Source organism: Budorcas taxicolor, chromosome 7 (genome assembly GCF_023091745.1).
Source record: "Budorcas taxicolor isolate Tak-1 chromosome 7, Takin1.1, whole genome shotgun sequence".
NCBI lineage: Eukaryota > Metazoa > Chordata > Mammalia > Artiodactyla > Bovidae > Budorcas > Budorcas taxicolor.
The window spans coordinates 79,564,185-79,591,659 of NC_068916.1; the positions used below are offsets into that span (position 1 = coordinate 79,564,185).

At 45.5% G+C, this 27,475-nt stretch overlaps 1 protein-coding gene across 1 annotated transcript in view; it reads left to right on the plus strand.

The window, feature by feature from the left end:
* Window positions 1–27,475, plus strand: part of TENM2 (teneurin transmembrane protein 2) — a 1,062,966-nt gene that overhangs the window by 946,431 nt on the left and 89,060 nt on the right. The window contains exons 14-17 of the mRNA XM_052642871.1: window positions 13,186–13,396; window positions 17,915–18,034; window positions 21,230–21,491; window positions 22,268–22,535. Coding sequence (XP_052498831.1) covers window positions 13,186–13,396; window positions 17,915–18,034; window positions 21,230–21,491; window positions 22,268–22,535 — 861 coding nt within the window. The remainder of the gene's footprint in view (window positions 1–13,185; window positions 13,397–17,914; window positions 18,035–21,229; window positions 21,492–22,267; window positions 22,536–27,475) is intronic.

A 27,475-nucleotide genomic window follows, 5' to 3' on the forward strand; every position in this document is an offset into this window, starting at 1 on the left:
TTATTAAGTAACTTGAAGAATGAAAGCTTGAATATGAAGTATCTAAGATAAGCAGTTGTCATTTATTCAAGAGATTATTAATAGGATGAATAAATTTCATTTGAGGATTAAAGCAACACACACAGACAGTGACACCCAAGTCACTACATACCATTGACACCACTGTATTAATGCAAAGAAAATCCAAGTGTGAGCTACACTGTTTCTTTCGCAAAAATGTGAACGTGTGGTTCTGCTGCTCTTTGCCTCTGTAGCCAACTTTGCTCACCCTGTGCATTGACTTCCTGTGGGCTGACCGCAGTAGGTAGGCAGGCTCCATAATCCTCCTCCAACGAAAGGCAGAGGCAGCCAGGAATCAGTCCCGAGTGGGTCCCGACCTCCCGCAGTATGGGTCACTTGACCAAATGTGGAGTAGCACGGAAGCCAGAGTAAACAGATGGTTACTATCCATGGAGTGCTTTTGCGCGGAGCTTATTTAGCCTTTCACAACAACCCTATTATGCTGATACGATCATTTTCAGTTTACCGATGAGGACGCTGGGGCTCAGAGAGGTAAAGGAACTAACCCAAAGCCACACAGCCAATGCATTGCAGACCTCCAGATCCTGGGATCATAATTGGCGGTACTGTACCAGTTCTCAGTGCCCTCACTGTAGAGTGGGTGTGAGGATTAAATTGAGCACATCTCTAGGGAGCGTTCAGCACAGCGCCTGGGGTGGAGTAATGGCCAGTTTTAGGAATTCGCACTTCTGATTGCCCTCATCTAGCAGGAAGCTTCTGATAGCCAAGTCTGGTCCCTTCTCCCCATGCCCGGGCTGGGGGTATTTCTTTATTCTTTACCTGCTAATTCTCTCAGCTTTGGGGCCAGCCCTCCCACCTGCCCTCAATCCCCCAGGAGACAGGGCCTCTCCTCAGGCGGAAAGGGACTGTTCCGGCTTGTTGCTCAGAGGTGTCGGTGGTGACAGCCCTCTTCTTTTCTGAGGGCCCCAGCTAGTCAGTGTCTGGCACCCCACCAGGCTGCCACCCCCTGCCAGGCCCGGACTCCCTGGCCATCGGCTCTCTTCTGTCTGACCTGTCAGTGGGCTCTTTGAAATGGTAGTTGATGAGGGCAGCAGGCATGGTGGGGGGGAGTAGACGGAGCTGGGAGAGGCCACAAGCAGCAGGGCCAGGCCAGCATGTGGGGAAGTCAGTGCCTGAGATCAGAAGCCCCGCTCTCTGTTGCCGCCAGTTTTTGCAGCAAGAAAGGGGGCAGACAGCTGCAGGCTGGGGAGAAAGCCCCCGGGTATAGAAACGTGGCCCTGGGCTAACACGGGGGAGACGGTGCCAGCAAGGCCTGTCAGGGATGTCCGAGGCGAAACTTTCTGATCAAGTGAGATCACTGTTCCTAGAGGCTCTGTGTGCTGAGGAGAGGCAGAAGGGGAGGGGAAGAAAGAGGAGAGAGAAAGACTGAAAGAGACAGCAGCTAGAGGGGGATGTTCTCTGAAGGCTTGGCATTGCCTTCCCCAAGTTCTGCAGCCTTCACAGGACTCCCTGAAGTTGCGGTGACCACTTGCAGCCTCCTGTGAAGAACAAAGGATAGAAACCAAGAGCATAGACCTCCTAGGGGTGAATCACTCCTCCATCATGTACTTCCTGTGTGACTGTGGGCAAGACCCTTAAGCTCTCTGAGCCTCCATTTCTTTAACTGCAAGGCGGAGCACACAGAATATAAAAAGAAAAGTATTAGTGACTCTTTGCAACCCCATGGACTGTAGCCTGTCAGGCTCCTCTGTCTATGGGAGTCTCCAGGCAAGAATACTGGAGTGGGTTGCCATTCCCTTCTCCAGGGGATCTTCCCGACCCAGGGATCAAACCCGGGTCTCCCACATGGCAGGCAGACTCTTTACCATATGAGCCACACAGAACCTGCCTCAAAGGGTTCTTGTGGGCATTACTGGCTGGTGGCTGGATCAGGATGCTTGGCTCAGGCTGAGAAAGCACAGAGAAACTGAAGATGCTAGTGAGGGGACAGCCCTGTGGCGGTCTGCCCAAGGCAGAAGTGTAAGCTGGGTGAAGTGAGGAGCTGGGGTGGAGGACAGCTAAAACATTCTGCATCCTGCTTTTTCAAAAAATAAATTGCCCTTCCCTATGGCTTGAAATCGTCCCTCTTCTGTTTGATGTAGTCCTGCCTTAAATTAAAGAGCTTGGCACAGGCACTAAGCATGGCCATGTGGCAGATAAGCTGCTCCTGTGTGTTGGCCATTCGGAATGTTTCACAGTAGCAGACCTGTCATGGCAGCCTCACGCAGGATTTGATTTTGGAGTGCAACAAACTGGGTTCAAAACGCAGCCCTAGGCGGTGCAGCCACCGCCATGCTATCGTTGCCTCTGCGGGTGGCGCTGGTGTGCTCCATCAACCAGAACCGGAGCGTGGAGGCGCACAACATTCTCAGGAGGCAGAACTAAGACCGGAAGGATTGGTTGAAAGAAGGTCGATTTCTGTGTTGATCTGAACATTGAGACGAAACTGGGTAGACCAAGCATGGTATCAGCTCCAGCAGCTAGAACATTTTCCCTGCCTTAAGGATCATCTCTAACCTTCTGCAGCAAACAAGGATTCAGCATCCGGTCCTTCTGCACAGGAACTTGCGTGAAGCTTCTAGGACCAGCGCCCAGCAAGCCAAACATTTATGATTTCAAAACCACGTATGACCAGATGTACGATCTCCTTAGGAAAGACAGAGAGCTGCATTCCAGTGGTTGCCCTTTAACCCCAAGTGCTTGACTCTGACAGGTGTCACCTGTGGGTACCACTCAGGGGCACCTGTGAAGCAGGGGCCACGGCAGCCCGTGCGAGGTGTGCGAGGTCACTGGGTTTCTGTCCTTATGCTCATGGGACAGTCAAGGAGACCACATGGACACTGTCGAGGAAAGTTCTGGTGCAATGTTAGAGCAGTTTCAATGAGGAAAGTGGGACCCCAAACCCTGTGGCTTCACACACTGCAGGTAGGTGGGGGTGTGTGCCCTGATTCACAGGGGTACTTCCCACTCCGGTGGTGTTCTGGAGGGTCAGACCACAGGAGGGCCACGTTGGCTGCAGAGGAAGCATGTTAGAAGCAGGTAATTTGAGAAGATTTAGTTTCAGGAGGACACAAAGCAGACTGGTCTGCTCCCTGAGACTCACAGGGTTCTTGTACACATGACCTCGGGCTGTGTGTGGATAGTAAGACCATCCTTGATGGCTGGGTTTTGACCAGGACCTTCAGGGTCACACCCAGATGGTTTATATTCCTGGGCCTCCTCGCGTTACCTCAGATGATGGTGAGTCTCTGGGTGGAGCCCAGACACGTTCCAAGCAAAGGAGTGTAGACACCGTGTGGAAAACTATCTTCACGTTGGCACTCTGGCAGTTTTGAACAAACTACAAATGTTCTCTGTAAAAAATAAAACAGAACAGCCCCACCAGATAAAAGCTGCATGGTCTTAGGTGAGGTGTTTAATCTCTCTCAATCTGCAGTTCTTCATCTGTAAACAGCAGTGTTGATGATGCCTGGAGTTCTGATGGTAATTTAATGAGAGGATGCATGTAAAGCACTTAGCCCGGTGCCTGGCACTTAGTAAGCTCTTCATAAGAGCAGCCATTAGCTCTCATTAGATGATCCGTGGCCGTACTGACCCCCAGGGATGCTGTCACCGAGCACAGGATCCCTGTGCTGAAATGCACTGGCTTTGGGAGGCTCCGGGAGCACAAGGACAGAGGCTCTGAGCCAGTGTGCTCGTTTTGGTGGTGTAGTTTGCATGAGGACTGACCACCCCAAGCCTGTGTTTGACAAGATGGTCACTAAAGCATGGAGCTGTCACTTGTCAGTATGGAGTAGATGAAGGTTTGGCTGGCCCTTCCTAGGGGGAAATCCCCAAACCTAGAGCCCTGCGCTCTCCTGAAGTGCTTCCCAACTAGTAAGACACTAGACTGTTGGCGTGGAGATGCTCCAAGCCAAAAAGCGTCCACCGTCAGGAAATACCGCACACTCCATCGCAACAGTAACGATCCCTAACGCACAGTCACTCAACCAAGGCTCTGAGACGTCCCGCCGTGAAGAAGCCACTTTACCTTTGTTTAACCAGCACCCCCTAGACTGACCGCAGACCCTTCTGTCCCACCTCACTCTCTATTTTAGGGAACCCCTGTTACTCTCCCCCAGGAGGCATAAGTTGCCTGAGGGTGAGTTGTGCTGCTGTGGATATCTGAAAGGTGTTTCCAGTCATTGAGAGCGGGTGGGGGGCGGGGAGGCGGGCGGTGGGGCAGTCTCAAGCTCTAGTGAGCAAAGGAATCACACGGGGCATTTTCTTTAAAATGCAGATTCCCAGTTTCCACTCTCAGGAATTCAGTAGGTGTGGGTGAGATAATGATCAGTACTTTAACATCACTGAGCTGATTCCAGGACAGGAAATCTGGGAGCATAACCTGACCATCAGCAGTTTGGTGCCTGATTTATAGAAGTACGTGCTCAGAACACCAGCGTCAGCATCACCTGCGAGCTTATAAGCAATGCACGCTCTCGAGTCCCAAACTCTAAAACTACAGGATTAGAATCTACATTTTAACAAGTGACTCTGATGCTGGTTAGAATTTGAGAAGCATTGGTTTTAAAGGGTTTGGTTGATAGTGTTTGTTTTTGTTTTTTGTCCACTTGTTTTATTTTTGATGAAGAAGCATCCCCCCCCACCCCCCCACCCCCCAAAAAAAGAAAACTAGACACACATTTCAAGTTCATTACCATAAGATTTCTACCATCCCTCACCTCCCATCCCCATGCATATGGAGTCGACCAGATGCCCCAGTAGCTTCAGGGTAAACCAGAATCCCATCAAAAAGAGGTTTTACTTGGATCATATCACTGCCTTCAGTAACAGTGCCTGGGTTTTCCTAGGCAGTCTTTGCTTTCTTTCCCACATCCATCCTGAAGACCAGGAAAGCCAGCAAAGGAGCTCTTAGTGGGGGCCTCCACTCTGCCAGGTCTCTGATTGGACATGATGGATCTTCCACTGCTAAGTTATAAGCAAAGCTGGAAGGTGCTTTGGGGGCAGGGATCCCAGGCCTTGGAAATCAGAGACTGACAAAAAGAGTTGACAGGAAGCAAGAGGAACACTTCCAACAGGCCTTCCAGAAGGAATGCAAATACAATTTTACTTCTTGCAATGTTTGAGAATGGCGGGTGCCCCATGGGGGGAGAGGCGAGATGCCTGCCGAACGATGGTCCATCAGGCAGCCAGGGTATTAATGGCAGGTGAAACCTTCCAAATGAGCACCCTGTCAGCCAATCTATTGCTTTAAAAGGTTGGCAGTGCGGGAGACCTAACAGAGGCAATGAAGAACTAATCTCATATTGCCAGGTTAAATCAAGTCAGCCTTGCCTGTGCCTTTCACTTCTTAGTTACATCAAGCTGGAATACTTTCAATTATCCCTCACTTCCAACTTGTCAGCAGGCATTGGGTAAAATGCAAATAGAAGAGTCCCCTTCCCTGGTGGAGAGCAGGAAATATCATTAAAAACAGCCTCCCCCGTTTGTTGAGCTCTTCCTCTGTGTTTAGCGCAGTACCTTCATCTTCTCATTTCACATGGACCATCTTATAGCATCTCCCTGATCTTTGGTGACATAGGTGCTATTAAGTCCACTCTGTAGTTGGGAACACCAAGTCACAGGAAGTCGCTCACCATAGCTAATGAATGATAGATAGGACAGATTTTAAAACCAGACCATTCTAACTCTAAAGCCTGTATTATTATTGTTATTTGTTTAGCTAGGATAGAAGGCCAGTATTGCCCTGGACAATGGTTCCCTGAGCTTTGGAGTGTTGGACCTGCCTTAAAATTTTGTAAGTGCTGTCCCAGTGGCAGAGACTGGCCAGGATCAGCAATGCAGTGCCCTCACCTGGACTAGAGCCCTCAGGAGCCCTGGGTCCTATTTCTTCCTTTCACGTGCTCTCTGACCCTCTCCCCCTCCTCACCTTCACCCCCACGCATGTACGGTTGACCAGATACCCTGAGATGCTTGGAGATTTGCATTTCTGAGTTATCTCAAGGTCCAACACCCAGCCTCAACATCAGAGAGCAGATTGGTGAGTCAGTTGCTCCTGCTGGCTGAAGGAGTGTTTCTTCTGCAAGTTTATGTAAGATCAGGCTGCCAGAATAGTGCTGATATGCTGATCTGGGAAACTCAGATTGTTTACCCAGATATAGGCCTGGCAGGAAAATATTAGCCAGGGACCCCATACCCTTTCAGCACGGTCCTATAAGAGCTCACCTTAAAACAAAATAACTCCCAGGGCAAGTCAAATCCTATGGTCACTGTATTTCTTTTTTCACTCAAGAACCCCTTTATGTGTCTGGCTGGAATTCAGGAGCCTTTGGCCTCTGTCAGCCTGCAGTGGAGGCTGCTCTCCAGCAGCACACAGTACAGGTCTCCTTCTTGCCCCAACTTGTCACCTCCTTCCTTCTCACCACTGCTTCATTCATTCCCCCCTCCTCTCCATCATTCAGGTGATCTCAAAAACTGCCCTAGGATTATTGGGTTTACTACCTGGATTCCCTGTATTTTGTTGGGAAAATGAGAATATGACAAGTACTGTACTCTGTATGGGAAACAGACCTATATGATGCCAAGAAGACTCAAAAAGAAGAAAAGAAGTAGAAATGATTTGGAAGCACGTAGTAGGTTACTTGGATAGGAAATGGCTACCCACTCTGGTATTCTTGCCTGGGAGATCCCATGGATAGAGGAGCCTGGCAGGCTGTTGTCCATGGGGTTGCAAAGAGTCAGACACAATTTAGCAACTAAACAGCAACAACAGTAAGTTACTAGGTGCTCTTATTTAATCCTCCCAATGCTCCTGTGAGGTCGTCAGCATTAGCAGCAGCAGCAGCAGCACCGCCATCATCATCATGCCTGCTTAGTGCTTAAGGAAGACAGAGCACAGAGAGGGTGATCATCTTGCCCAGAGTCAATCTGTTAGCAAATACGTGAAGCGCATAATCTTAAAGATGCACCTTGATGAGTTTTTATCGAAATAATCACTTGTGTGGTCGAGTGAATAAGATAATCTAGAAAATTCCCAGAACCTGAAAGGTCCCCTATATTCTTTTCCAGGCAATACCTCCCTATAAGGGTGACTACAATTTCTAACGTTTCTACTATGAGTCAGGAACTTTGCCTGTTCTTGAACATCCGATAAATGAAAGACTATGTAGTCTTGAAAGCCAGTGTTTTAACCAGTCCACCCTACTGAGTGGGAAAGGTAGATTTGATGGTTGGTGGTCCCTCTTGTCAATTCCTGATCTGGGAAAAAGTGCGGCTCGTTTTTCATGAGCTGCCGACCAGTCCCCAACCTTGTGCTGCCTACAGACACTAGCAGAGTTTATCCGTGGCACCTGAAGTGAATTGTGAGAGTTGATTTGTGCCACCCTGTCACAAAATAAAACTGAGAAAAGTAAATTTGGATCTTCCTCTGAAGCCTTTAATACCCACGAAAGCCAGAGAGTTCATGCAGGTCATTGAGGGAGTCACTTGCATACCAAGCTGCAAGGAACAAAAGGCACCAAGAACAGACCCAAATGCCTCCATCTGGATTCTCCCAAAGCTGCCCAGTTTACAGAGATCGAAGAGGAAATGAAATAACCCTCGTCTCATTCCTGGAGACTTTGCTTTCCTACAGGAGTGATGCATGGACTCAGGCAGCCTTCCCCAGACGGAAGAGAGGTGCATCTTTCAGCCAACTTGGAAGTGCTCAGTTGTTTGCTATAGCTTCTCTGTTCACCCGTGGCCCCTGTCCCCCGAGAGTAGCATCACTGTTAAGTGTTCAGTGAAGGATCTGAGGTTAAATCTCTGGACTGTTGAGGAACTCCTTAAAAAGCCTTCCAGAACAAAGGAGGCAGCAGCTGGAAACAGCTGGCACCAGCCTGCAGCCCACTCAGGTGTGCCACCTTGTACCAGTGGTAAACAGCTGGAGGGGGGCTCGAGGCTCCCAGGTAAACAGTGTGGTCCTTAGCAGCCTGCACTGCAGACAGTGAATTCCCAGGCATCTTGTTTCTCATGCTGATTCCTTTTTCAGATGTCCATTTCAACCAGCCAGACTCTTCCTCAGCTGTAGGGCAGACAAGCCTTCAGAAGTGATTAAATCTCGCCGCTGCTCATGCCTTCCCGGCTTAATGAGTGGCCACTGCCCTGTCTTCAAGCTCCCTTTGGGAAGGAAGCATCTCCTCCTTCCGATGAAGAAGACAATGGGTGGTGAAGTCATGGGTTGCCTCTTTCTGCTTTTTCTCCAAAGCTGCTTCTTGACCACTCGAAGAATTTACTTAGTTTTTCTGAGCCTCATTTCCAATTCTGTAGGATGGGCGTTGTTCTGAGTATTTTCTACACCAGGTGCTCTTCCACGTCCTGAATATGAAATAACTGCTTTCATCCTCCCAACAGCACTTGGTGTCATCTTCATTTTGTAGCTAAGAAAGCTGAGGCACAGAGCACTGAATTGTCCACGGTCAGCAGATGGGTAGTAGCTGCTCTGAGATTCAAACCCAGACACCCCGATCCAGAGTCTGCAGCTTATGGGTTCTATTTTTCTGCTTTGTAGGGTTGCCATAAGGGTATAAATCAAGAATATATGTAAATCCAGTACAATCTATAGCATTTATTATTACCACCAATTATTAACTTATCCCTATTTGAAAACATAGCATTCTTGCCCAACTGCAACCTACCCATGAATGACTCTAATCAGGGGACATTCGTTCCATTTATTTCTTTGTATCCCATTTTTATCCACTGAAAAAAGGGAAAACTTCAGGGAGTTTCTGGTTATGGTAATTCCTATCATTGAACATATCCTGTATTGGTCAGTCCCTAAGTCATGTCTAACTCTGCAACCCCATGGACCATAGCAAGTCCTGTCCTTCACTATCTCCTGGAGTTCGCTCCAACTCATGTCCACTGGGTCAGTGATGCTATCCGACCACCTCATCCTCTGTCCATGTATACTGTATGCCCGACTGATACTATATCTGTCCATTCCCCATCATATGACCCTATGATATATGCATTGTTATCACTCAGTTTTAAAGGCAAAGAAATTGAGTTTCAGCCAGCAAAACTTTGATTGTAAACTTTTTCTTTCTAAGCTGACACAGCCAGGGACTAGAGGAATTCACAGTCCAGGTTCGTAACCTCCGTGTAGACTCTGTGTAGACTTTTGGCTTCTTATCGTGAGAATGCCAATCCAAAGCTTTCCATTTAGCATTAACCTGATTTTAGTGTCACGTTGCCAGCACTGTTATGCAGGATTCTCTCTGATTTTCTTTGTCAAAAGCAATACAAAGAATGCCTCACCTACCGCTCCCAGAAAATTTCTCCCTATCCATATTTCTCTGGAATGGCCATTCCCATTAGCATACCATGTCTGTGTGTGGCATACAGCCAGAACTTTTCTTTAGTGTGTGTTCTAACTTAAAGCACCTAGTTAATACTCCACAGCCGCATCTTGCAGAGTGGAGTAAATAAGAATGTTTATGAAGCGGACGTAGGACTCCGCTGTGAGCTGATGGGGAAGACCTGGGTCAAACTTTCCCATAACCGCTGAGTCAGAACGGGGCTCTTTTCGAAGACTCTGCAAACCTCTCTCACCAGGAGAAAGCCAAGCAGACAAACAAATAAGTAGGCAGATAAATAAAAAAAGAAATCATCCAATGTCATGCAGGGGCCAAGCCGCTTTCACGCCCCTGTTGAATGGAGACGTCGGCAGCCTCTCAGGTCCTGAACTGGCAATTCAGAACAGTTTGATTGCCTGCTTGATTGTTTGCGAGATAACTGCAAGATTGTCAGTGACAGGGTAATTTACTGAAGATTGCCATGTCAGACTCCATGCGAGGGGCTTGCTGGCATAAAGATGCGCTTCTTGTGACTGACAGGCCGCGGGGAGATTGGAGTGCCAATTTCAGGTTCACAGTGTCGTCTGCAAGTGTTTGGCGGCTGCAGCCCATAATCGCAAAACATGATGAGGTCATTACAGGCGTAACGTATGCTCACACTTAATAACGGCTAGAACCCCAAATGCATAATGTCTGGAGCAGGTAAATGTAAATATGTAGGAGGACATCATTTATATCCTTTTTATTTTAAGCATTTGCCATCTGCTATTGCTGATGTGTTTGTAGGACATCTCCTGCTGCCAGACGGACCCTTGAATAAAAAGCCCAGAGTCAACAAAAACAGTGAGGAAATTTAAGGTCCACACTTTTGAAGCAGTCACAGATCCGGAAGGAGTAGCTGACTCGAGGGGGTTGGGAGAAGAATCTGAACAGGAAAGACTGTCTTAAGTTATTATTTGATCCCGACGCGAGGCCCTCAAGCTGGTTGTACAGAGTGGGTGGTAGAGGGTTGAGGGTGGGGGGATCACATTCCCAGCTTCGGGAGGAAAAGGCCACCAGAGATGGATGGAACTCCTAATGGGAAGAGGCCGGTGGCCTTAAAGAAATCTATAGTGCTAATAACAGTGGGTTTCTTCTACCTGAGAACTTTCTGCAGCGGCTGAATGAAGCACTGCCAACATATCTCAGCAGGATATTTTTAAATCCAAAGCAGGCATTCCGTGGTGGATTCCTTCTGTCTAGTGAGGGCAGTCCATGGAAAATGATGTTAAAGGAAGAATACTTGGCTTCTTTATCCTATTCTTCTTTCATATTCTACCAAGGGCGCTGGGAGCCCTTAGCTGATGTGAAATGGTACCTTGGCATCATTCTGCTGCTGAGATATGAGTCTCCAACACCGTTTCTTAGGTCTGAGATTTGCCTTGACTCTTGGGGGGATACCCGATTCAGCCAGCACGTTGGACAGAGGTACTCATAGCCATGACTCTGAAAGTCTCTAAATTTTAAGCATGCCTGCCTGCTCACCCTCCTGTGTCTGCACTTCCAGGAAATTTTGTAAATCTAAACGTGTTACGAGACACCCGAGCAACATTTGCCCATGTGGAAAATGAGAGGCTAGTTTTAGTAATTTAAAGCCGAGCAGAACATACAACCTCCTAATTTGTTTGTTTGCTAAAAAGAAAGTAATGCATTAAAATCATTGTACATTAATTGCTAAATTACAGTGGAACTTGGGTGAAATTATATATTTCAATTTCATTAGCGGAACCAAATGTAAAGAGTAATGCCAAAAAATTACCTTGTAGTGAATTTAAAGCACACAGCCAGGCCTCTGATTCAGCGCTCCAGTTCAAGTGTTCATCAAGTCACAGCCTGGAATTGGAGTACATGTTTTTATGATGCTAATTATGGCCCCCAAATGCCTCGCTATCAAATCAAGGAGGTGTAAGCAAGTTACTCTCCAAGCTCCTACACTGTGTATTCAATCAACTCCCAGCAGAGTGAAGAAGGACCAGCTAACTGATCCATTCTAATAGGAATCCCAAGGCATAAACACTGCCCTAAACATTCCCATCCCCATTCCTAACAGACATGTGGAGAATGGGAAACAGTCATTTATTCATTCAACAAACATTTGTTGGGTCTGATTCCACGTTGGCACTAAGCAAAGCATGAATATAAAAATGAATGTGACACTGTTCTTCTTTTCAAAAAGCTCATTTTCCAGACAGGAAGGCAAGCAATCAGAGATAGATAATTCTAGTACAAGGAAGTTAGTGTGAACAATGGTTTCTAATATTTCTAGTGCATTAGAATCACCTGAGAATCATGTTTAAAATGCAGATTCCAGGACCTACTCCTGGAGGCTCTGCCTGGGGAGGTCTGGGTTAGGATCCTGATTCTCCCCGTGGGATTTTGATATAGAACCATTCTCTGAGAACCTCAGATTCAGGGATGCACAGAACAAGAATACCTACCTTAGCCATCAACATCATCAGGAAGGCTTCCTGGAGGAGGCCACACCTAGTGTGGATCTTAAAGGATGCATCATATCCTTTTCCTTCTCTATACTGTCAGCTCCTTTTTGACAGACACCATCATTCTTTGTTCCCTGTTTTATTTTCAGAACATGAATAGCACTCAAATATTTGTTGAACAGTAGATGACTAGGAGGGCTTCCCTGGTGGCACAGACAGTAAAGAATCCACCTGCAACGCAGGAGACCTGGGTTCAATCCCTGGGTTGCGAAGATCCCCTGGAGGAGGGCATGGCAACCCACTCCAGTATTCTTGCCTGGAGAATCCCATGGATAGAGGAGCCTGGCAGGCTACAGTCCATGGGGTCACAAAGTGTCAGACATGACTGAGCAACTAAACACAGATGACTCAGGAACGGGTGAAGGAGCAGGAATCTAGGCAAATAAATCAGAATGTTCAGAGTCCTGCAGCTATGGTGAAGGCAGCTCCAGAGCAATTGGGTAAACTAATGGCTTAGTTTGTGGATGCTCATGCCAAAGCCATATCTCCACATTTCCTGGAAAATGTCACTCATCACCCCTGGTGCTCCCACTAGTCAGCACTACCCTCCCTGGCTTAGAGGAAGTGGGGATGGAATGCTTTTCTCCGCTGAAGCAGGATTTAAGGAATCCCATGCATTTTGATGACTTGCATACCCATTAACATGGGTCTCTGAAATCTAGCAACAGGTAATTTTTTTGTGCTACGTTGTTTAAAAGCAAAGTGTTAGTTTTTATTGCCAACTGCTCAAATAATACGTGTTCATAATAGAAAAAGTAGAAATACAAAAGTTTTAACACAAGATAGAAAAAGAAGGAGACACACTAATCTACTACCTGGGGATAACCATTTGTCAACATTCTCAACAACTTTCTTTCAGTCTTTTATTTATATTGGAAATATACTAGGCTTGTTGTGGGAAACCTGCCAGGTCAGGCCTTTGGGAACGGTCGAGGCTGGTTGGGACAAAGATGTTAACATCTCAAGGACTTCCCTGGTGGTCCGGTGGTTAAGAATCTGCCTTGCAATTATCCTTAACCACTGGATCCCACGTGCTGTAGAGCAACTAAGGCCACATGCAGCAACTACTGAGCCGTGGTGCCACAGCTAGAGAGTCTGCTGGCTACAGTGAAAGAAATGAAGATCCCCGTGCTACAGCTGAGACCCAATGCAGTCAATAATTAATTAGTTTTCAAAAAAGGTGCTAGCATCTCAGAGCAGCTTTGGGCCATGAAATCTGCTGACCCCTGGCTTTGTCTCTGCCCTTCCAGATGGCCTGGTGGACTGCCTGGACCCTGACTGCTGCCTCCAGTCAGCCTGTCAGAATAGCCTGCTCTGCCGAGGGTCCCGGGACCCCCTAGACATCATTCAGCAGGGCCAGACAGACTCCCCCGCAGTGAAGTCCTTCTACGACCGCATCAAGCTCCTGGCCGGCAAAGACAGCACCCACATCATTCCTGGAGACAACCCTTTCAACAGCAGGTAGGCACCCTTCTGTCCCTGCAGGTGACTGAGGTCACTGCTTCCCTTCCTGTCCAAGCAGGAGGAAGTGCTCCTGGCTCTTCTGTGGGATTTGACCCCCTGCGGTGCAGAACCTGCTGGAGACCCGTTTACCGCCTGCTTTCTAGATCATTTTGAGGATCTATTACTTTATGACGTTCTTGTTATTCTAAATCTCCCTGATTGTGACTTCTGTTTGATCATAACTGAAATATCTCATTCATTAGCGTATTTTTTAATTTAGTTATTTTTCATTGGAAGGATAATTGCTTTACGGTATTGTATTGGTTTCTACCAAACATCGACATGAATCAACCATAGGCGTTTAAAGCAGTTGTAAACTCAACAGCATGACTTATCATTTGTGGCGTCTTAGAGTCAGGATGATGCCAGTTGCTAGAATTTATTGAGCACCTATGATGAGCTAGAGACTTGATGTGTACAGATTGGCTTTCATCCTCATAGCCAGCGCACCCCCACCCGCACCGATTGTATCTGCTAATTGCTTACTTGGTGTTGGGCGTTGTGCCTGGGCATTTCCCCTTCTCATTCCAAAATGGCGGCGGCAGAGTGGATTCTCTTGAATTTACATTTGCTCTCGGTTGCTAATTTGAGGCTTATGAGTATTCTGGGGCAAATTCTGGGTTTATTTTGTAGACAGCTTGGCCCCTCCTTTCCCACCAGGACAGATTAGAGCTGTACCCTGGAGAAGAAAGCAAGGAGACGAGTTGGCTTTGAGATGCCCATCCTCCTAGTCGGTGTCTTCTAGCTGCTGTTTTTGATGCTGAGGGTGGAAGGAAGGCAAGGAGAGGTGGCAGTCTTGTCCTCTTCAGGCCTGCCTGCACATCTCTGCTCTCCCTCTGGGTCAGTCTGGATCCAGAAAACAATGATGTCAGCAGATGTGATGACGGCGGGTGTGACCTTCTTGGGGATGCCCTCCCATATCTGTGCTCCTTCTCAGGGAGAAATGAGAACTGGGAACCTCTAGAAACTTGTCCCTATCCTCTTATCCCTCTGACAGCCCTCAGCATGCCATCTTTCTCTTAGTTTTCTTCCCCCTCACTTAGGTCTGGGCTGACCCTGAAGCAACTCAGGAAATATGCTGTTTAAGCAGGCTTTCAACTAGAGAAGGAAATAGTGAACTTTACATTTTAGAAGAGCCCCTGAGTCTACAAGAGATTGTCTTGGAGCCCCCCTCATTAGACTTTGGGGAGGAGACTATCACCACGTCACAACTCAGACTCTGGTCCTCCTTGGGAGAGCCTGGGGAGGGTGGGAGTGGGGAGGTGGTGGGTAATGGTAGAGCCAATGAACTCTGCAGCCCTTAGAGCTCCCTGGGAAGCTATGCAGCCCCATTCGTGGCAGCTCTCTGACTATGAGGGTTCTTAACAAGGTCACCTTGGGCCAGCAACTTTAGCCTCTCTGTGTTCTGGTTTCACTAAAAATAAAGTAGAAGAGAAAAAAAATAATCTCAGCCCTCGCCAGTTTCAACCCTGACATCTTCTGGCTGTGCCACATTAGGCAAGTGATTTAACCTCATAAACTTCATTTTCTTGATTGGTAAAATTAACTTAGTAAGTGTAGATTATACTACACACAGTAATATTATTTTAATACGAGTAACCCTCAAAAAAAAATAAACCACATATCTTGGAACCAAAAAAATATTTTCTCTGCTTATTAATTCCTAGTTCTGGGGCAGAGACTGTGTTGGTATGTTTCTTTTTAATTATGGACATGATTCCCATTGCCAGGATGACAGGCCCTTGCATCAGTCCATAACCATTTCAGTGAGGTTTGCATGTGTGTGCGTGCTGTGTCTGACTCTTTGCGACCTTGTGGACTGTAGCCCTCCAGGCTCCTCTGTCCATGGGATTTCCCAGGCAGGAATACTGGAGTGGATTGCTTCCAGGGGATCTTTCCCACCCACAGACCGAATTCAACCTCTGTTACAGCCCCTGCATTGGCAGACAGTTTCTTTACCACTAGCGCCACCTGGGAAGTCCAGGTTTGCATACCATTTGATTATACTATAAATGCATCTTTCAAAGGCTCATACTCTGTTTCAGTCAGCTTCCTATTAACATTTTATTTCTCCCCTAAATCCTTTAATTTCCTTGTATTCTTTTCATACTCTTTCTTCACTTATGCCTTAAAAGTCAGTCTTATCCTCCTCACCAGTAGTTACCACTCCCAGAAGGCATCCTGAGTTAGAGCCAAGAAGTCGGGGAGCAGGCAGGGACTCCAGTATTTTAGGTAGACTATATCAGCCCCAGAGATCTGGGCAAAAGAAACTTACTTTAGAGAAAGCTTCTCTGAAGCTTTGAAGGCAGCAATCAATAGCACCACCCAAATGAGCCCACACTCCAGCATGTCAGCTTGGATCCATAATTCAGAAATGCAAAATGTTACTCCAAGACATAGGTTGAAGTTCACTAAGCATGTGAATTTCAGTGCATTATCCTCTGACAAATAATGAAGGACAAAGCTCGGAGTAAAAAAGAACTTAATTCAAGACTTCTAAGAAGGCGTTTCCCCTAGATAATGGCATACAAAAATAACTAAAATGCCTTGACTCCACCACTATAATTTATAGAGCAGATCTCACTATCTAGATAATGTGATAATTGTTACACATCAATAATCATAAATAGAAATGAACTGATAGCATGTCTTAGCTGAATCTTTGCTGCGAATTGACTGCCTAGAGATGTAGGCAGCCAGCAGCAATGAAGAATTAGAAAAATAGAGGGTAGAAATCATAGGCAACCCAGCTCCCTTTATTCCTATGGCACACGGCAAAGTCTTGTGCTGCAGGAGTGATTTAAAGAAATAACAGTTGTATTAAAAAGGAGGGGGGAAATAACTCCACTGTGGGATACATTCCCAATTTTGTTTTCTCATCACAAGCAGCTTGTACCTTGTGGTCATCAACACACATCATTGATTTTAAAATAGTGTCTAGGAAGGCCTGAAAGAAATCTTAGTCTGAGCTAAGATAAGGAAAGGGAATTGAACAAAAGAATTATTTTCATAAATTAGTTTTCCACTTTCAAAAGACTCTAGCATTGTGGTTAGAACCAGCTAAAAATGGAATTCATTTGTTAGGCAGCCAGTCGCAGACAATTAGAGCTGTCAGTGGAACAGTCTAAACCCTCCTGAGATCATCAAAGGGTCGGAGTGGAACAGCTAGGGGGATTGCTAATAGAAAGGGAGGTGCTTGGAGAGAACATCCCTCCAGTTTTCTGGTCACTTGGGATTGCAGAAGTCAGTGCTTTCCAAAAATTGAGCAGACTTGGACAAGATTCTGGCACAGAACAGCTCAGCTTTATTACCTAGTCCAGAAACTGGGAGCGTGTCCAGGAATCTGGATGCCTGAGAACCTCTCTGCCTTCGCCAAATGGCCCGGTGGCTTGAGGGTCAACGATACAGCTGCGGACCTGCGTGGTAGGCGGGCGCCTCAGTGCAGAAGTGGAACTTCTCATTCGCCCATTTCTCTATGAGCTCAGGAGAATTCAGGCGAAGGGAGACATGTGCGTTCTCTCTCCATGGATTTTGAGTAGACTACTGTAGCATGTCCTTTGCTTTATGGGATTTCCCCGAAGGAGCTGGTTGAATGCTGGCATCTTGGGAACATTCTAGTTACTGTGATCTGGATAGAGGAGAGGTTTCTGCCACAGAGGCCAAAAGTTGAGAGGGATTTCAACCACTTCCCTCCTCCCCTGTCCCAAATCAGGGTAGCAGGAATTTGATGTAAGAAAAATATATAGTTACATGGAATCCAGAATCTAAGATAGTTCTGCTGGAGAAAATATCTCTCATATTCTCTTTTCCTCAGGCTGTCATGGATTGTGAGAAATTTCATTTTTAAAGGGCAACTAAAAAGAAAAACGAAACAAACAAAAAAAAAAACAACAATGTATGTATATGCCCTGGCCTTGTTAAAAACCTCTGTGTGCTTCCCTTCCTCCCCACTCCCCACTCCCTCTGTCATCCCAGCCTGGAGGGAAGAAGTAACATTGCCTTCCTCCAAAGCCAAAAAAAGGAAATGAGTGGGCAGATGGGGAAGCTCTCACCCGAGGATAATACTCTGTGTGCCAGGCTAAGGCACAAACATGAGTGATGTGGGGCAGCCTGGATCTCCGGCCAAGCAAAAGCCAAGTAATGTCAAGAAGCGGAGTGAGGCCAAGGGCAGAGGGACTGTGCCCAGGGGACCCCATTGCCCAGTAGAAGGACTGAGGACACTGCCCATGGACCTCACCCCAGACTGCTCCTCAGGAAAAGCCAGCACAGAGGCACCCCTCTTGCCCACAGCTCCCTATGATCATGTGAAGCCAGCAGTTGACATTTGAAAGTCTTCTCCTTGCCTTAGGGACCAGATGAGGATGGGGGGGTGGGGAGCTTTGGCAGCAGAGAAGGGGAACTTGACGGCGATCCCCACCGCCTGTCCCCTTGTTCTCCTGAGTATGGCTCAAAAGCTTGTGTTTCTCTTTCTCTCAGTTTGGTTTCTCTCATCCGAGGCCAAGTAGTAACTACAGATGGGACTCCCCTGATTGGTGTGAACGTGTCTTTTGTCAAGTATCCAAAATACGGCTACACCATCACCCGCCAAGATGGCACGTAAGTAGCTTTGTGGGGCTCCACTTACTTAGTATTGAGGCTGCAAAGAGACAGATGGTGCAGTGGGCTTGGAACCACATGCCTCCCCCTTGCAGGCTGGGGGGAGACCCCACCAGGCCAGATCTCGAGGGAGAATCCCCCCACCCAGATATATATTTTTTGGTATGATCTCAAAAATGGAAGATAACTAGAGTAGCCAACCTCTCCAGGGCTGCTGACACCCATGCTTTTCCCTTGGCGTGTAAATGCTTTTCACTCTGTGTGTGTATGTGTGGGTGTATGTTGGGGATAAGGTTCAGGGTGGCAGTCTAGAAGGAAAGGAAAGTAGCCCTTGGAACCTCACTCCTATTTTCGTTTAAATCAAAGGCCATGCAGGGTGACAGGGATCCACAGGCCACAGTGTCCTGTGGTGAACCCCTCTGTGTTCATCTGTGACTTTAGGAGCGGTGGTGTGTTCGCTTCTGTTTTGAGGGGGTGGGCTGTAATCAGGGAAGTCTAATTAAATACATTTAGCCTTCACCCTGCTGTGTGAAGGAGGCAACCTTACCCTATTATCTTCTGATTGGAAACCCACACCCGTGCAGCCCCCACCAAGATGAAAGCGCTGTCATTTCCTTAATGTGTTGGGCATGGAATTGCAATTTAGAGAAAAAGAGAAAAAGAAGAAAAGACATCTATAGGAAGGGGAAAACATGCACCCACCCTGGCCTTAAAACACACAAAGACACACACACACACCACACACTACTGTGTTCTATTCAAATGAAAGAGGAGGCTGTGGCTGTAAATCTGATGCAACACTTTTCCTATAAAACTGGGGTCTGGAAAATCATAAACAAATCATGTACTCTGATTCTTGTCATTTCTCTGGTGAAGAATCTGGACTTTTTTTGTTTTTTCCCTAATGTCCTAAAATAGCCTTGGGGTAGTTTCAAAAATGACCAGCCCACAGTAGCCCTATCCTCCTATTTCCATTTCTGAGACTCAAAGAAGGCATCTGATGATTCACATCAAATTCTTAATATGCGCCAGGTTTCTGGTGTCTTAGATCTTCTGTTCCTGCAGCCAAATCTCATGATTTGAATGCACTAGGACCGTGAAGGTGTACCGTACAAGGCTACCTAGGCACTTGTTCATTCTCGGAAGCCAGCGTTCTAGTCCTGTGATAACACCAGAGGAGGTTTCTGAGTCCTTGGTCTGCTGTCTCTCCCACCTCACACTGCCCCATCCTTCCTAACTGCTTCCAGACTAATTATCACCTAAATCCACTTCCTAGATCATGTATCCAACCTCCCGGATTGGTGATTCTTCAGCTTGTCCAGGTAGCAGAGCCTGGAAGTCACAGGATGTGTTTGGAAATGCTCCAAGGAATCCCACAATCTGTTGTATGTATAGTGCTGTGCACCACAGACGTGGGTGATTCGACTCTATCATCCCAAGGAGGAACAACGTCGCTTCAAAACATTTCACTCTCCTGCACTCTAAATAAATAAACTGTCCCCAGCAGCGTGCATGCCCTAAAATAAAAATGTAAACAAATTAACAGAATAAACTCTTCTACCATGATATTTACCTTAATACTCATATGCTCCCTGTTCACTCATTTTATGTCTATTGAGAAACACCGAAACTGTTACCAAAATTGAATGAAGTCAGAGAGTCTGTATATTTTCATTGAGTTTTTTAAAATTTTCATTGGAGTATAGTTGATTTACAATATTGTGTTAGTTTCAGGGGTACAACAAAGTGAATCAGTTATACATATACATATATCTCCCCTTTTTTTCCATTGGGTTTTTACTGTACTCTAGGAACTCTGCTAGGTGCTGGGGATTCTGAAGTGTGTGGAAGAGAGCACCACTGCCCGTAGGGAGTTGAGATCCTGGTGGAAAAAGGTCAAATTGAGTGATTTCTCTCCATTGACTTTCTTTTCCTTTAACTGGGGAAGAACTACCTTTATTTTACTTCACTAGTAGTAGATTTCCATCTAGCCTGAAAGAACAAGCAGGAATATAGTTTAAGAACAATTGTCAAAAATACGAGAAACAGTAAGAGCCATTTCATTCCAAATGCCAAATGAGTTTGTGTGCTGGGAAAATATATCAGAAACAAGGCAAAATGGTTGAAGGAGGTTAAAAAGTCGAAACTTCTTAACCAACAAAGACCTACTGTATCGCATGTGGAACTCTGCTTACTGTTATGTGGCAGCCTAGATGGGAGGGAAATTTAGGGTGGATTGGATGCGTGTATATGTATGGCTGACTCCCTTCATTGTTCACCTGAAACTGTCACAACATTGTTAATCAGCTATACTCCAATATAAAATAAAAATTTTTTAAACAGTACAGACTTCTAATAATAAAGTCCTGGGATGTATGTACAATGTGGTAACTGTAGTTAATGATACCGTATTGTATGGTTGAAAGTGGCTAAGACGTATCTTAAAATTTTCAGCACAGGAAAAAAAGAAATTGTAACTGAGCGTGGTGATGAATGGATTTATGGTGGTGAACATTTCACAACATATACAAATATTGAATTATTATGTTGTAGACCTGAAACTAATATAGTGTTATATGTCTATGGTATCTCAAAAAAAGTTAAAGTTCTATGAAACCAAAAACAGAAGTCAGAAACAGCACAGGTTGATGAAAAGAAAGCTTTCCTGAGCCTAGGATCAAATCATTGTAACTCCACTAAGTAGTAAAGACTCCTATTAGCCTAGCACAATGCTAAATGCTTTATACCAGTGGTGAAGGAGCATTTTCTGTAAAGGGCCAGATTGTATCTGTTTTAGGCTGAGATGCCATATGGTTCCTGTTACAACTACTCAGCTCTGCTACTGTACCCCAGAAATGGCTGGAGAGAATAAGTCAATGAATGGACATGGCTGGGATTCCCACAAAACTTTTTACCAAAACAGGTGGTGGGCCGGCTTTAGCTCACGGGTCTAGTCCGCTGACGTCTGTTCTGAATTCATGATGATATTTCATCCTCTCAGCCACACTGTGAAGTCGGTGTAACTATTCCCATTTCACAGACGAAGAAATTGCAGCAACTTGCCCACAGTCACACAACTAGTAAGTGGTAGAGTTTGGGCTCCCCGCCAGCCCATCTGCTGACAAAGCCCGCTGTCTCCTCCTGCCTGCTCTGCCCCTTCAGACCCTCTCAATGAGCCCATTTGCCCCTCTCCAGGTTCGACCTGATCGCCAATGGTGGTGCCTCCTTGACGCTGCACTTTGAGCGGGCCCCGTTCATGAGCCAGGAGCGCACCGTGTGGCTGCCGTGGAATAGCTTTTACGCCATGGACACTCTGGTGATGAAGACAGAGGAGAACTCCATCCCCAGCTGTGACCTCAGTGGGTTTGTCCGGCCGGATCCGATCATCATTTCCTCCCCGTTGTCGACCTTCTTCAGTGCCGCCCCGGGACAGAATCCCATTGTGCCCGAGACCCAGGTAGGAGCTCTGGGTCCCAGAGTGGGACTCTCGATCCGGCCCTGACCCAAACCCACTGGCCAACTTCCTCCCACCATCTCTCTCTCCTGGGGTAAGCCAGAAACTACTATTAAGGGGGAGGGACAAAAAGTAAGGACACAGTATAATTTATTGTCGCTGGAGAGAAAACTGAATCTCTCCTGGACATTCCAGATGTTTCCAGATAGTTGTTCAAGACTTTGGCAGTCACTGGAGCTTTTAATAGAATAAAAACGATACACATATGTGCACGCCACCTGCAAATTGCTTTTTATTCCTGTTAGTCACAGAGATACATGATAAGAGGCGCTTTAATGATCTACATCGGTGTTACGACAGAGGGCATATTACATTATTGCTTCCCTGTTGCTTTATACCAATTGTCAGTGGAAGTTGCAGGTTCATATAATTACAGCCTCTTGTGGCCTGCTTGCATGCAACTAGCAATAAAGCCTGCTGTTCTTATTTACATCTTTTGCCAACAGTGTGGTTTTAAAAAGAAACACAACAGTGACCAAGAATAATTATTAATCCAAAAATCGTAACCTCGGCCCCTTCGCTCCATCGTGCAGGATAAAGTTGTGGTTGTTGGTTTTTTTCTCTCTCCTCAGCCATGGGAAGGGGTTCTTACACCCCACCCCTGTAAGGTGGGATGCTTTGGTGAGGATGATAGCAGGCAGGTAGCCGTGGGTTGCAAGCAGCCTAGCTTCTGGGGTGTGTTTCATGCGCTGTTTCTACCTGTGTTTCCTCTCCTCCAGGTCCTTCATGAAGAAATTGAGCTCCCTGGGTCCACTGTGAAGCTGCGCTACCTGAGCTCCAGGACCGCAGGCTACAAGTCACTGCTGAAGATCACCATGACCCAATCCACGGTGCCCCTGAACCTCATCAAGGTTCATCTCATGGTTGCTGTAGAGGGGCACCTCTTCCAGAAGTCATTCCAGGCCTCTCCCAACCTGGCCTACACCTTCATCTGGGACAAGACAGATGCCTACGGCCAAAGGGTCTATGGACTCTCTGATGCTGTTGGTATGTTTCAGTTTCAACCCCTTATTGATTCTTGGATTTAGGCATGCATTAAATTGACAAGTATTTGTTGAATTCCTAGTATGTGCCAAGCACTATTCCAGTAGTTAAGAGTGCAGTGGTCCATAAGACAGACAAGAGTCATCTTCCATGGACCTTCTATACTAGTGGGTATCGAGATGATAAACATAGACTGGCAAGAAATTTCAAGCAGTAAAACTGCTTGAAATTTTATTTATTTATTTATTTATTTTATTTATGAAAATAAGTGATGTATACTGGGAAGGAGGGGCAACCATGAGTGGGTGTTCATGGGAAGTTCCTCAGCAGGTGCCATTTAAACAGAGACTAGAAGGTAAAGGAACCCTGTGACGAGCTGTTTTTGAAAGACAAAAATAGGCCAGCGTGGCTGGAATGTGGTGGACACGGAGACTGTGAGATGGGGAGAGAACTGGGCAGGGGCTGGGTCATGTTCCAGAGTGGCACAGACACAGCTTGGGGACCAGAGGATGGAGTGAGAGGGTATCTGAAGGCCACACGCTCTGTTCCAGGCTTTGCCTCTGAAGGAATCATGTGACTTCCTACTTAAGAAACACCACTGTGAGAGAAGGGTCCTACAATGATCAGTCTTTGAAGAACTGTGAACTGTGGATTCATATCAACCCACCCAGTATATGTTCTTACTTGTAGAAAGCTGTCTGGGAATTAATTAAAATCCAGAATCCTGTATATGCTTCACTAATAGACTTGTGGTTTTCAAGAACTGCAGTAAGTTTACCAAAGTAAGAAACCAGCAAACTCAAAAATGTTCACTGTAATGGCCTCCAGTGTTTATCAGATACTCCCTTTGTGCAGAGCTTTGTGCTAAATCTTTTTTCTCTTGGGTGACCTCTCACTAACACTGTCAAGAAGGCACTCTCATAATCCCCATTATCTAGATGGGACAGGAGGGCAGAGTAAGCAAGCTACCTAAAGACACACACCTAGCAGGTTACACATGCTCAGAATATGGTCCTGTGGTCTGCTTCGTCAGTGAGTGGTTCGGTTCAGTTCAGTCGCTCAGTCGTGTCCGACACTTTGTGACCCCATGGACTGCAGCACACCAGGCTTCCCTGTCCATCACCAACTCCGGGAGCCTATTCAAACACATTACATCGGCAATGCCATCCAACCATGTCATCTTCTGTCATCCCCTTCTCCCACCTTCAATCTTTCCCACCATTAAAGTGTTTTCAAATTAGTTGGTTCTTCACATTAGGTGGCCAAAGTACTGGAGTTTCAGCTTCAGCATCAGTCCTTCCAATGAATATTCAGGACTGATTTCCTTTAAGATTAACTGGTTGGATCTCTTTGCAGTCCAAGGGACTCTCAAGAGTCTTCTCCAACACCACAGTTCAAAAACATCAATTCTTCAGCACTCAGCTTTCTTTATAGTCCAACTCTCACATCCATACATGACTACTGGAAAAACCATAGCCTTGACTAGACAGTCTTTGCTGGCAAAGTAATGTCTCTGCTTTTTAATATGCTGTCTAACTTGGTCATAGCTTTTCTTCCAAGGATCAAGGGCCTTTTAATTTCATGGCTGCAGTCACTTTCTGCAGTGATTTTGGAGCCCAAGAAAATTAAGTCTCTCGCTGTTTCCATTGTTTCCCCACCTATTTGCCATAAAGTGGATGGGACTGGATGCCATTATCTTAGTTTTCTGAATGTTGAGTTTTAAGCCAACTTTTTCACTCTCCTCTTTCACTTTCATCAAGAGGCTTTTTAGCTCCTCTTCACTTTCTGCTTAGGGGTGGTGTCATCTGAGGATCTGAAGTTATTGATATTTCTCCCGGCAATCTTGATTCCAGCTTGTGCTTCTTCCAGCCCAGAATTTCTCATGATGTAATCTGCATATAAGTTAAATAAGCAGGGTGACGATATACAGCCTTGACGTACTCCTTTCCTGATTTGGAACCAGTCTGTTGTTCCATGTCCAGTTCTAACTGTTGCTTCCTGACCTGCATACAGATTTCTCAGGAGGCAGGTCAGGCAGGTCTGGTATTCCCATCTCTTGAATTTTCCACAGTTTGTTGTGATCCATACAGTCAAAGGCTTTGGTGTAGTCAGTAAAGCAGAAGTAGATGTTTTTCTGGAACTTTCTTGCTCTTTTGGTGATCCAGCAGATGTTGGCAATTTGATCTCTGGTTCCTCTGCCTTTTCAAAATCCATCTTGAACATCTGGAAGTTCACAGTTCACGTACTGTTGAAGCCTGGCTTGGAGAATTTTGAGCATTACTTTGCTATTGTGTGAGTTGAGTGCAATTGCGTGGTAGGTTGAGCATTCTTTGGCATTGCCTTTCTCTAGTATTGGAATGAAAACTGACCTTTTCCAGTCCTGTGGCCACTGCTGAGTTTTCCAAATTTGTTGGCATATTGAGTACAGCACTTTCACAGCATCATCTTTTAGGATTTGAAATAGCTCAACTGGAATTCCATCACCTCCACTAGCTTTGTTTGTAGTGATGCTTCCTAAGGCCCACTTGACTTCACATTCCAGGATGTCTGGCTCTAGGTGAGTGATCATACCATCGTGGTTATCTGGATTATGAAGATCCTTTTTGTATAGTTCTTCTGTATATTCTTGCCACCTCTTCTTAATATCTTCTGCTTCTGTTCGGTCCATATCATTTCTGTCCTTTATAGTGCTCATCTCTGCATGAAATGTTCCCTTGGTATCTCTAATTTTCTTGAAGAGAAATGGGTCTTTCCCATTCTGTTGTTTTCCTCTATTTCTTTGCATTGTTCACTGAAGAAGGCTTTCTTATCTTTCCTTGCTACTCTTCGGAACAGTCATAAGTTATTGGAGTGACTAGTGCATTTATTGTCAACAGTATGTCAGGCTTTAGCCAATATCAAAATGACACCTAATGTCAAAAAATAGACTGAATACTATAACACACCCCATGTACTCCAGTTTCTACCGTTATCAACACATCTCGTTGACTCTTGTTTCTTCTTTACCTTCAGCTACTCCTCTGCCTCCTGTATTTTTCTGAAGCAAGTCCCAGACATCACATCATTTCATTCATAATATATCAGAATGTATCTCTAAAGAGCACTTTGAAAATATAACAATATCATCATTACAACAAGGAAACAGAAGAATTTCTTTATATCAAACAGCCAGTCATCATTCAATATTTCAATTGCCTTATGAATATCTGAAAATAGAAGTACTTCATTTGCTTGAATCAGAATCCACATAAGATCCACCTTTTGTAACTGGTTGATTTCTTTTTGTTACATATGCTTCAGATATACAGCATTATTACTTGCCTTCTGTACACACTACAAAGTGATCACCACCACAAATCTTGTTACCACCTGTCACCATACCATTGATCCGTTTCACCCATTTGACCCATCCTCAACTCCCTTCCCCTCTGGGAACCACTAGTCTGATCTCAATACCTTTGCTTTTTTTTTCTTTTTTTTTTTGCTTTATTTTGTTTGTTCATTTGTTTTATTTTACATTCCACATATGAGTGAAACCGTTCAGAATGTTGTCTTTCTTTTTCTGATTTCTTTCACTTAGCGTGATACCTTCAACGTCCATCCATGTTGTCACAGATGGCAGGATTTCATTCTTTTTATGGCCAAGTAGTATTTCCACTGTCTATAAGTACCACCAGTTATTTATTCACTTATCCACCAGTGGGCACTCAGGTTGTTTCTGTATCTTAACTGTTGTAAATACTGCAATAAATATAGAGGTGCATATATCTTTTGGAATTAATGTCTTAGTGTTCTCTGGATAAATACCAAGAAGGGAATAGCTGAGTTCTCTTAAAAAATTTAAATCAATGGTTTTTCCCTTTCATCTCTGGATTTTTTCCTCAGTTTTAGAAATAATTGACTTACATTACTGTGTAAGACATATAGTATGATAATTTGATTTACTTATGGTGTGAAATGATTAGCACAGTAGATTCAGCTAACATTTATCTTCTCATAAAGATACAGCAAAAAAGGGAAGAAAAGGGGAAGTTTTTTCTTTTTATCATGAGAACTCATAGGATTTGCTTTCTCAACCACTTTCCCGTGTATCATACTGCAGTGTTAACAACAGTCATCATGTTATACATTATATTCCTAGTACTTTTTTGCTTTCTTTCTAGTACTTATTTATCTTATATCTGGAAATTTGTACCTTTTTACCACCTTCATCCAATTTCCCCTTTCCCCACTCTCTGCCTCTGGGAACCTCAAGTCTGATCTTTTTCTATTCAGTTCAGTTCAGTCGCTCAGCCGTGTCCGACTCTTTGCGACCCCATGAATCGCAGCATGCCAGACCTCCCTGTCCATCACCATCTCCCAGAGTTCACCCAGACTCACGTCCATTGAGTCCGTGATGCCATCCAGCCATCTCATCCTGGGTTGTCCCCTTCTCCTCCTGCCCCCAATCTCTCCCAGCATCAGAGTCTTTTCCAATGAGTCACTCTTCGCATGAGGTGTCCAAAGTACTGGAGCTTCAGCTTTAGCATCAGTCCTTCCAAAGAAATCCCAGGGTTGATCTCCTTCAGAATGGACTGGTTGGATCTCCTTGCAGTCCAAGGGACCCTCAAGAGTCTTCTCCAACACCACAGTTCAAACGCATCAATTCTTTGGCGCTCAGCTTTCTTCACAGTCCAACTCTCACATCCATACATGACCACAAGAAGAACCATAGCCTTGACTAGGCGGACCTTAGTCGGCAAAGTAATGTCTCTGCTCTTGAATATACTATCTAGGTTGGTCATAACTTTTCTTCCAAGGAGGAAGCATCTTTTAATTTCATGGCTGCAATCACCATCTGCAGTGATCCTGGAGCCCAGAAAAATAAAGTCTGACACTGTTTCCCCATCTATTTCCCATGAAGTGATGGGACCAGATGCCATGATCTTCATTTTCTGAATGTT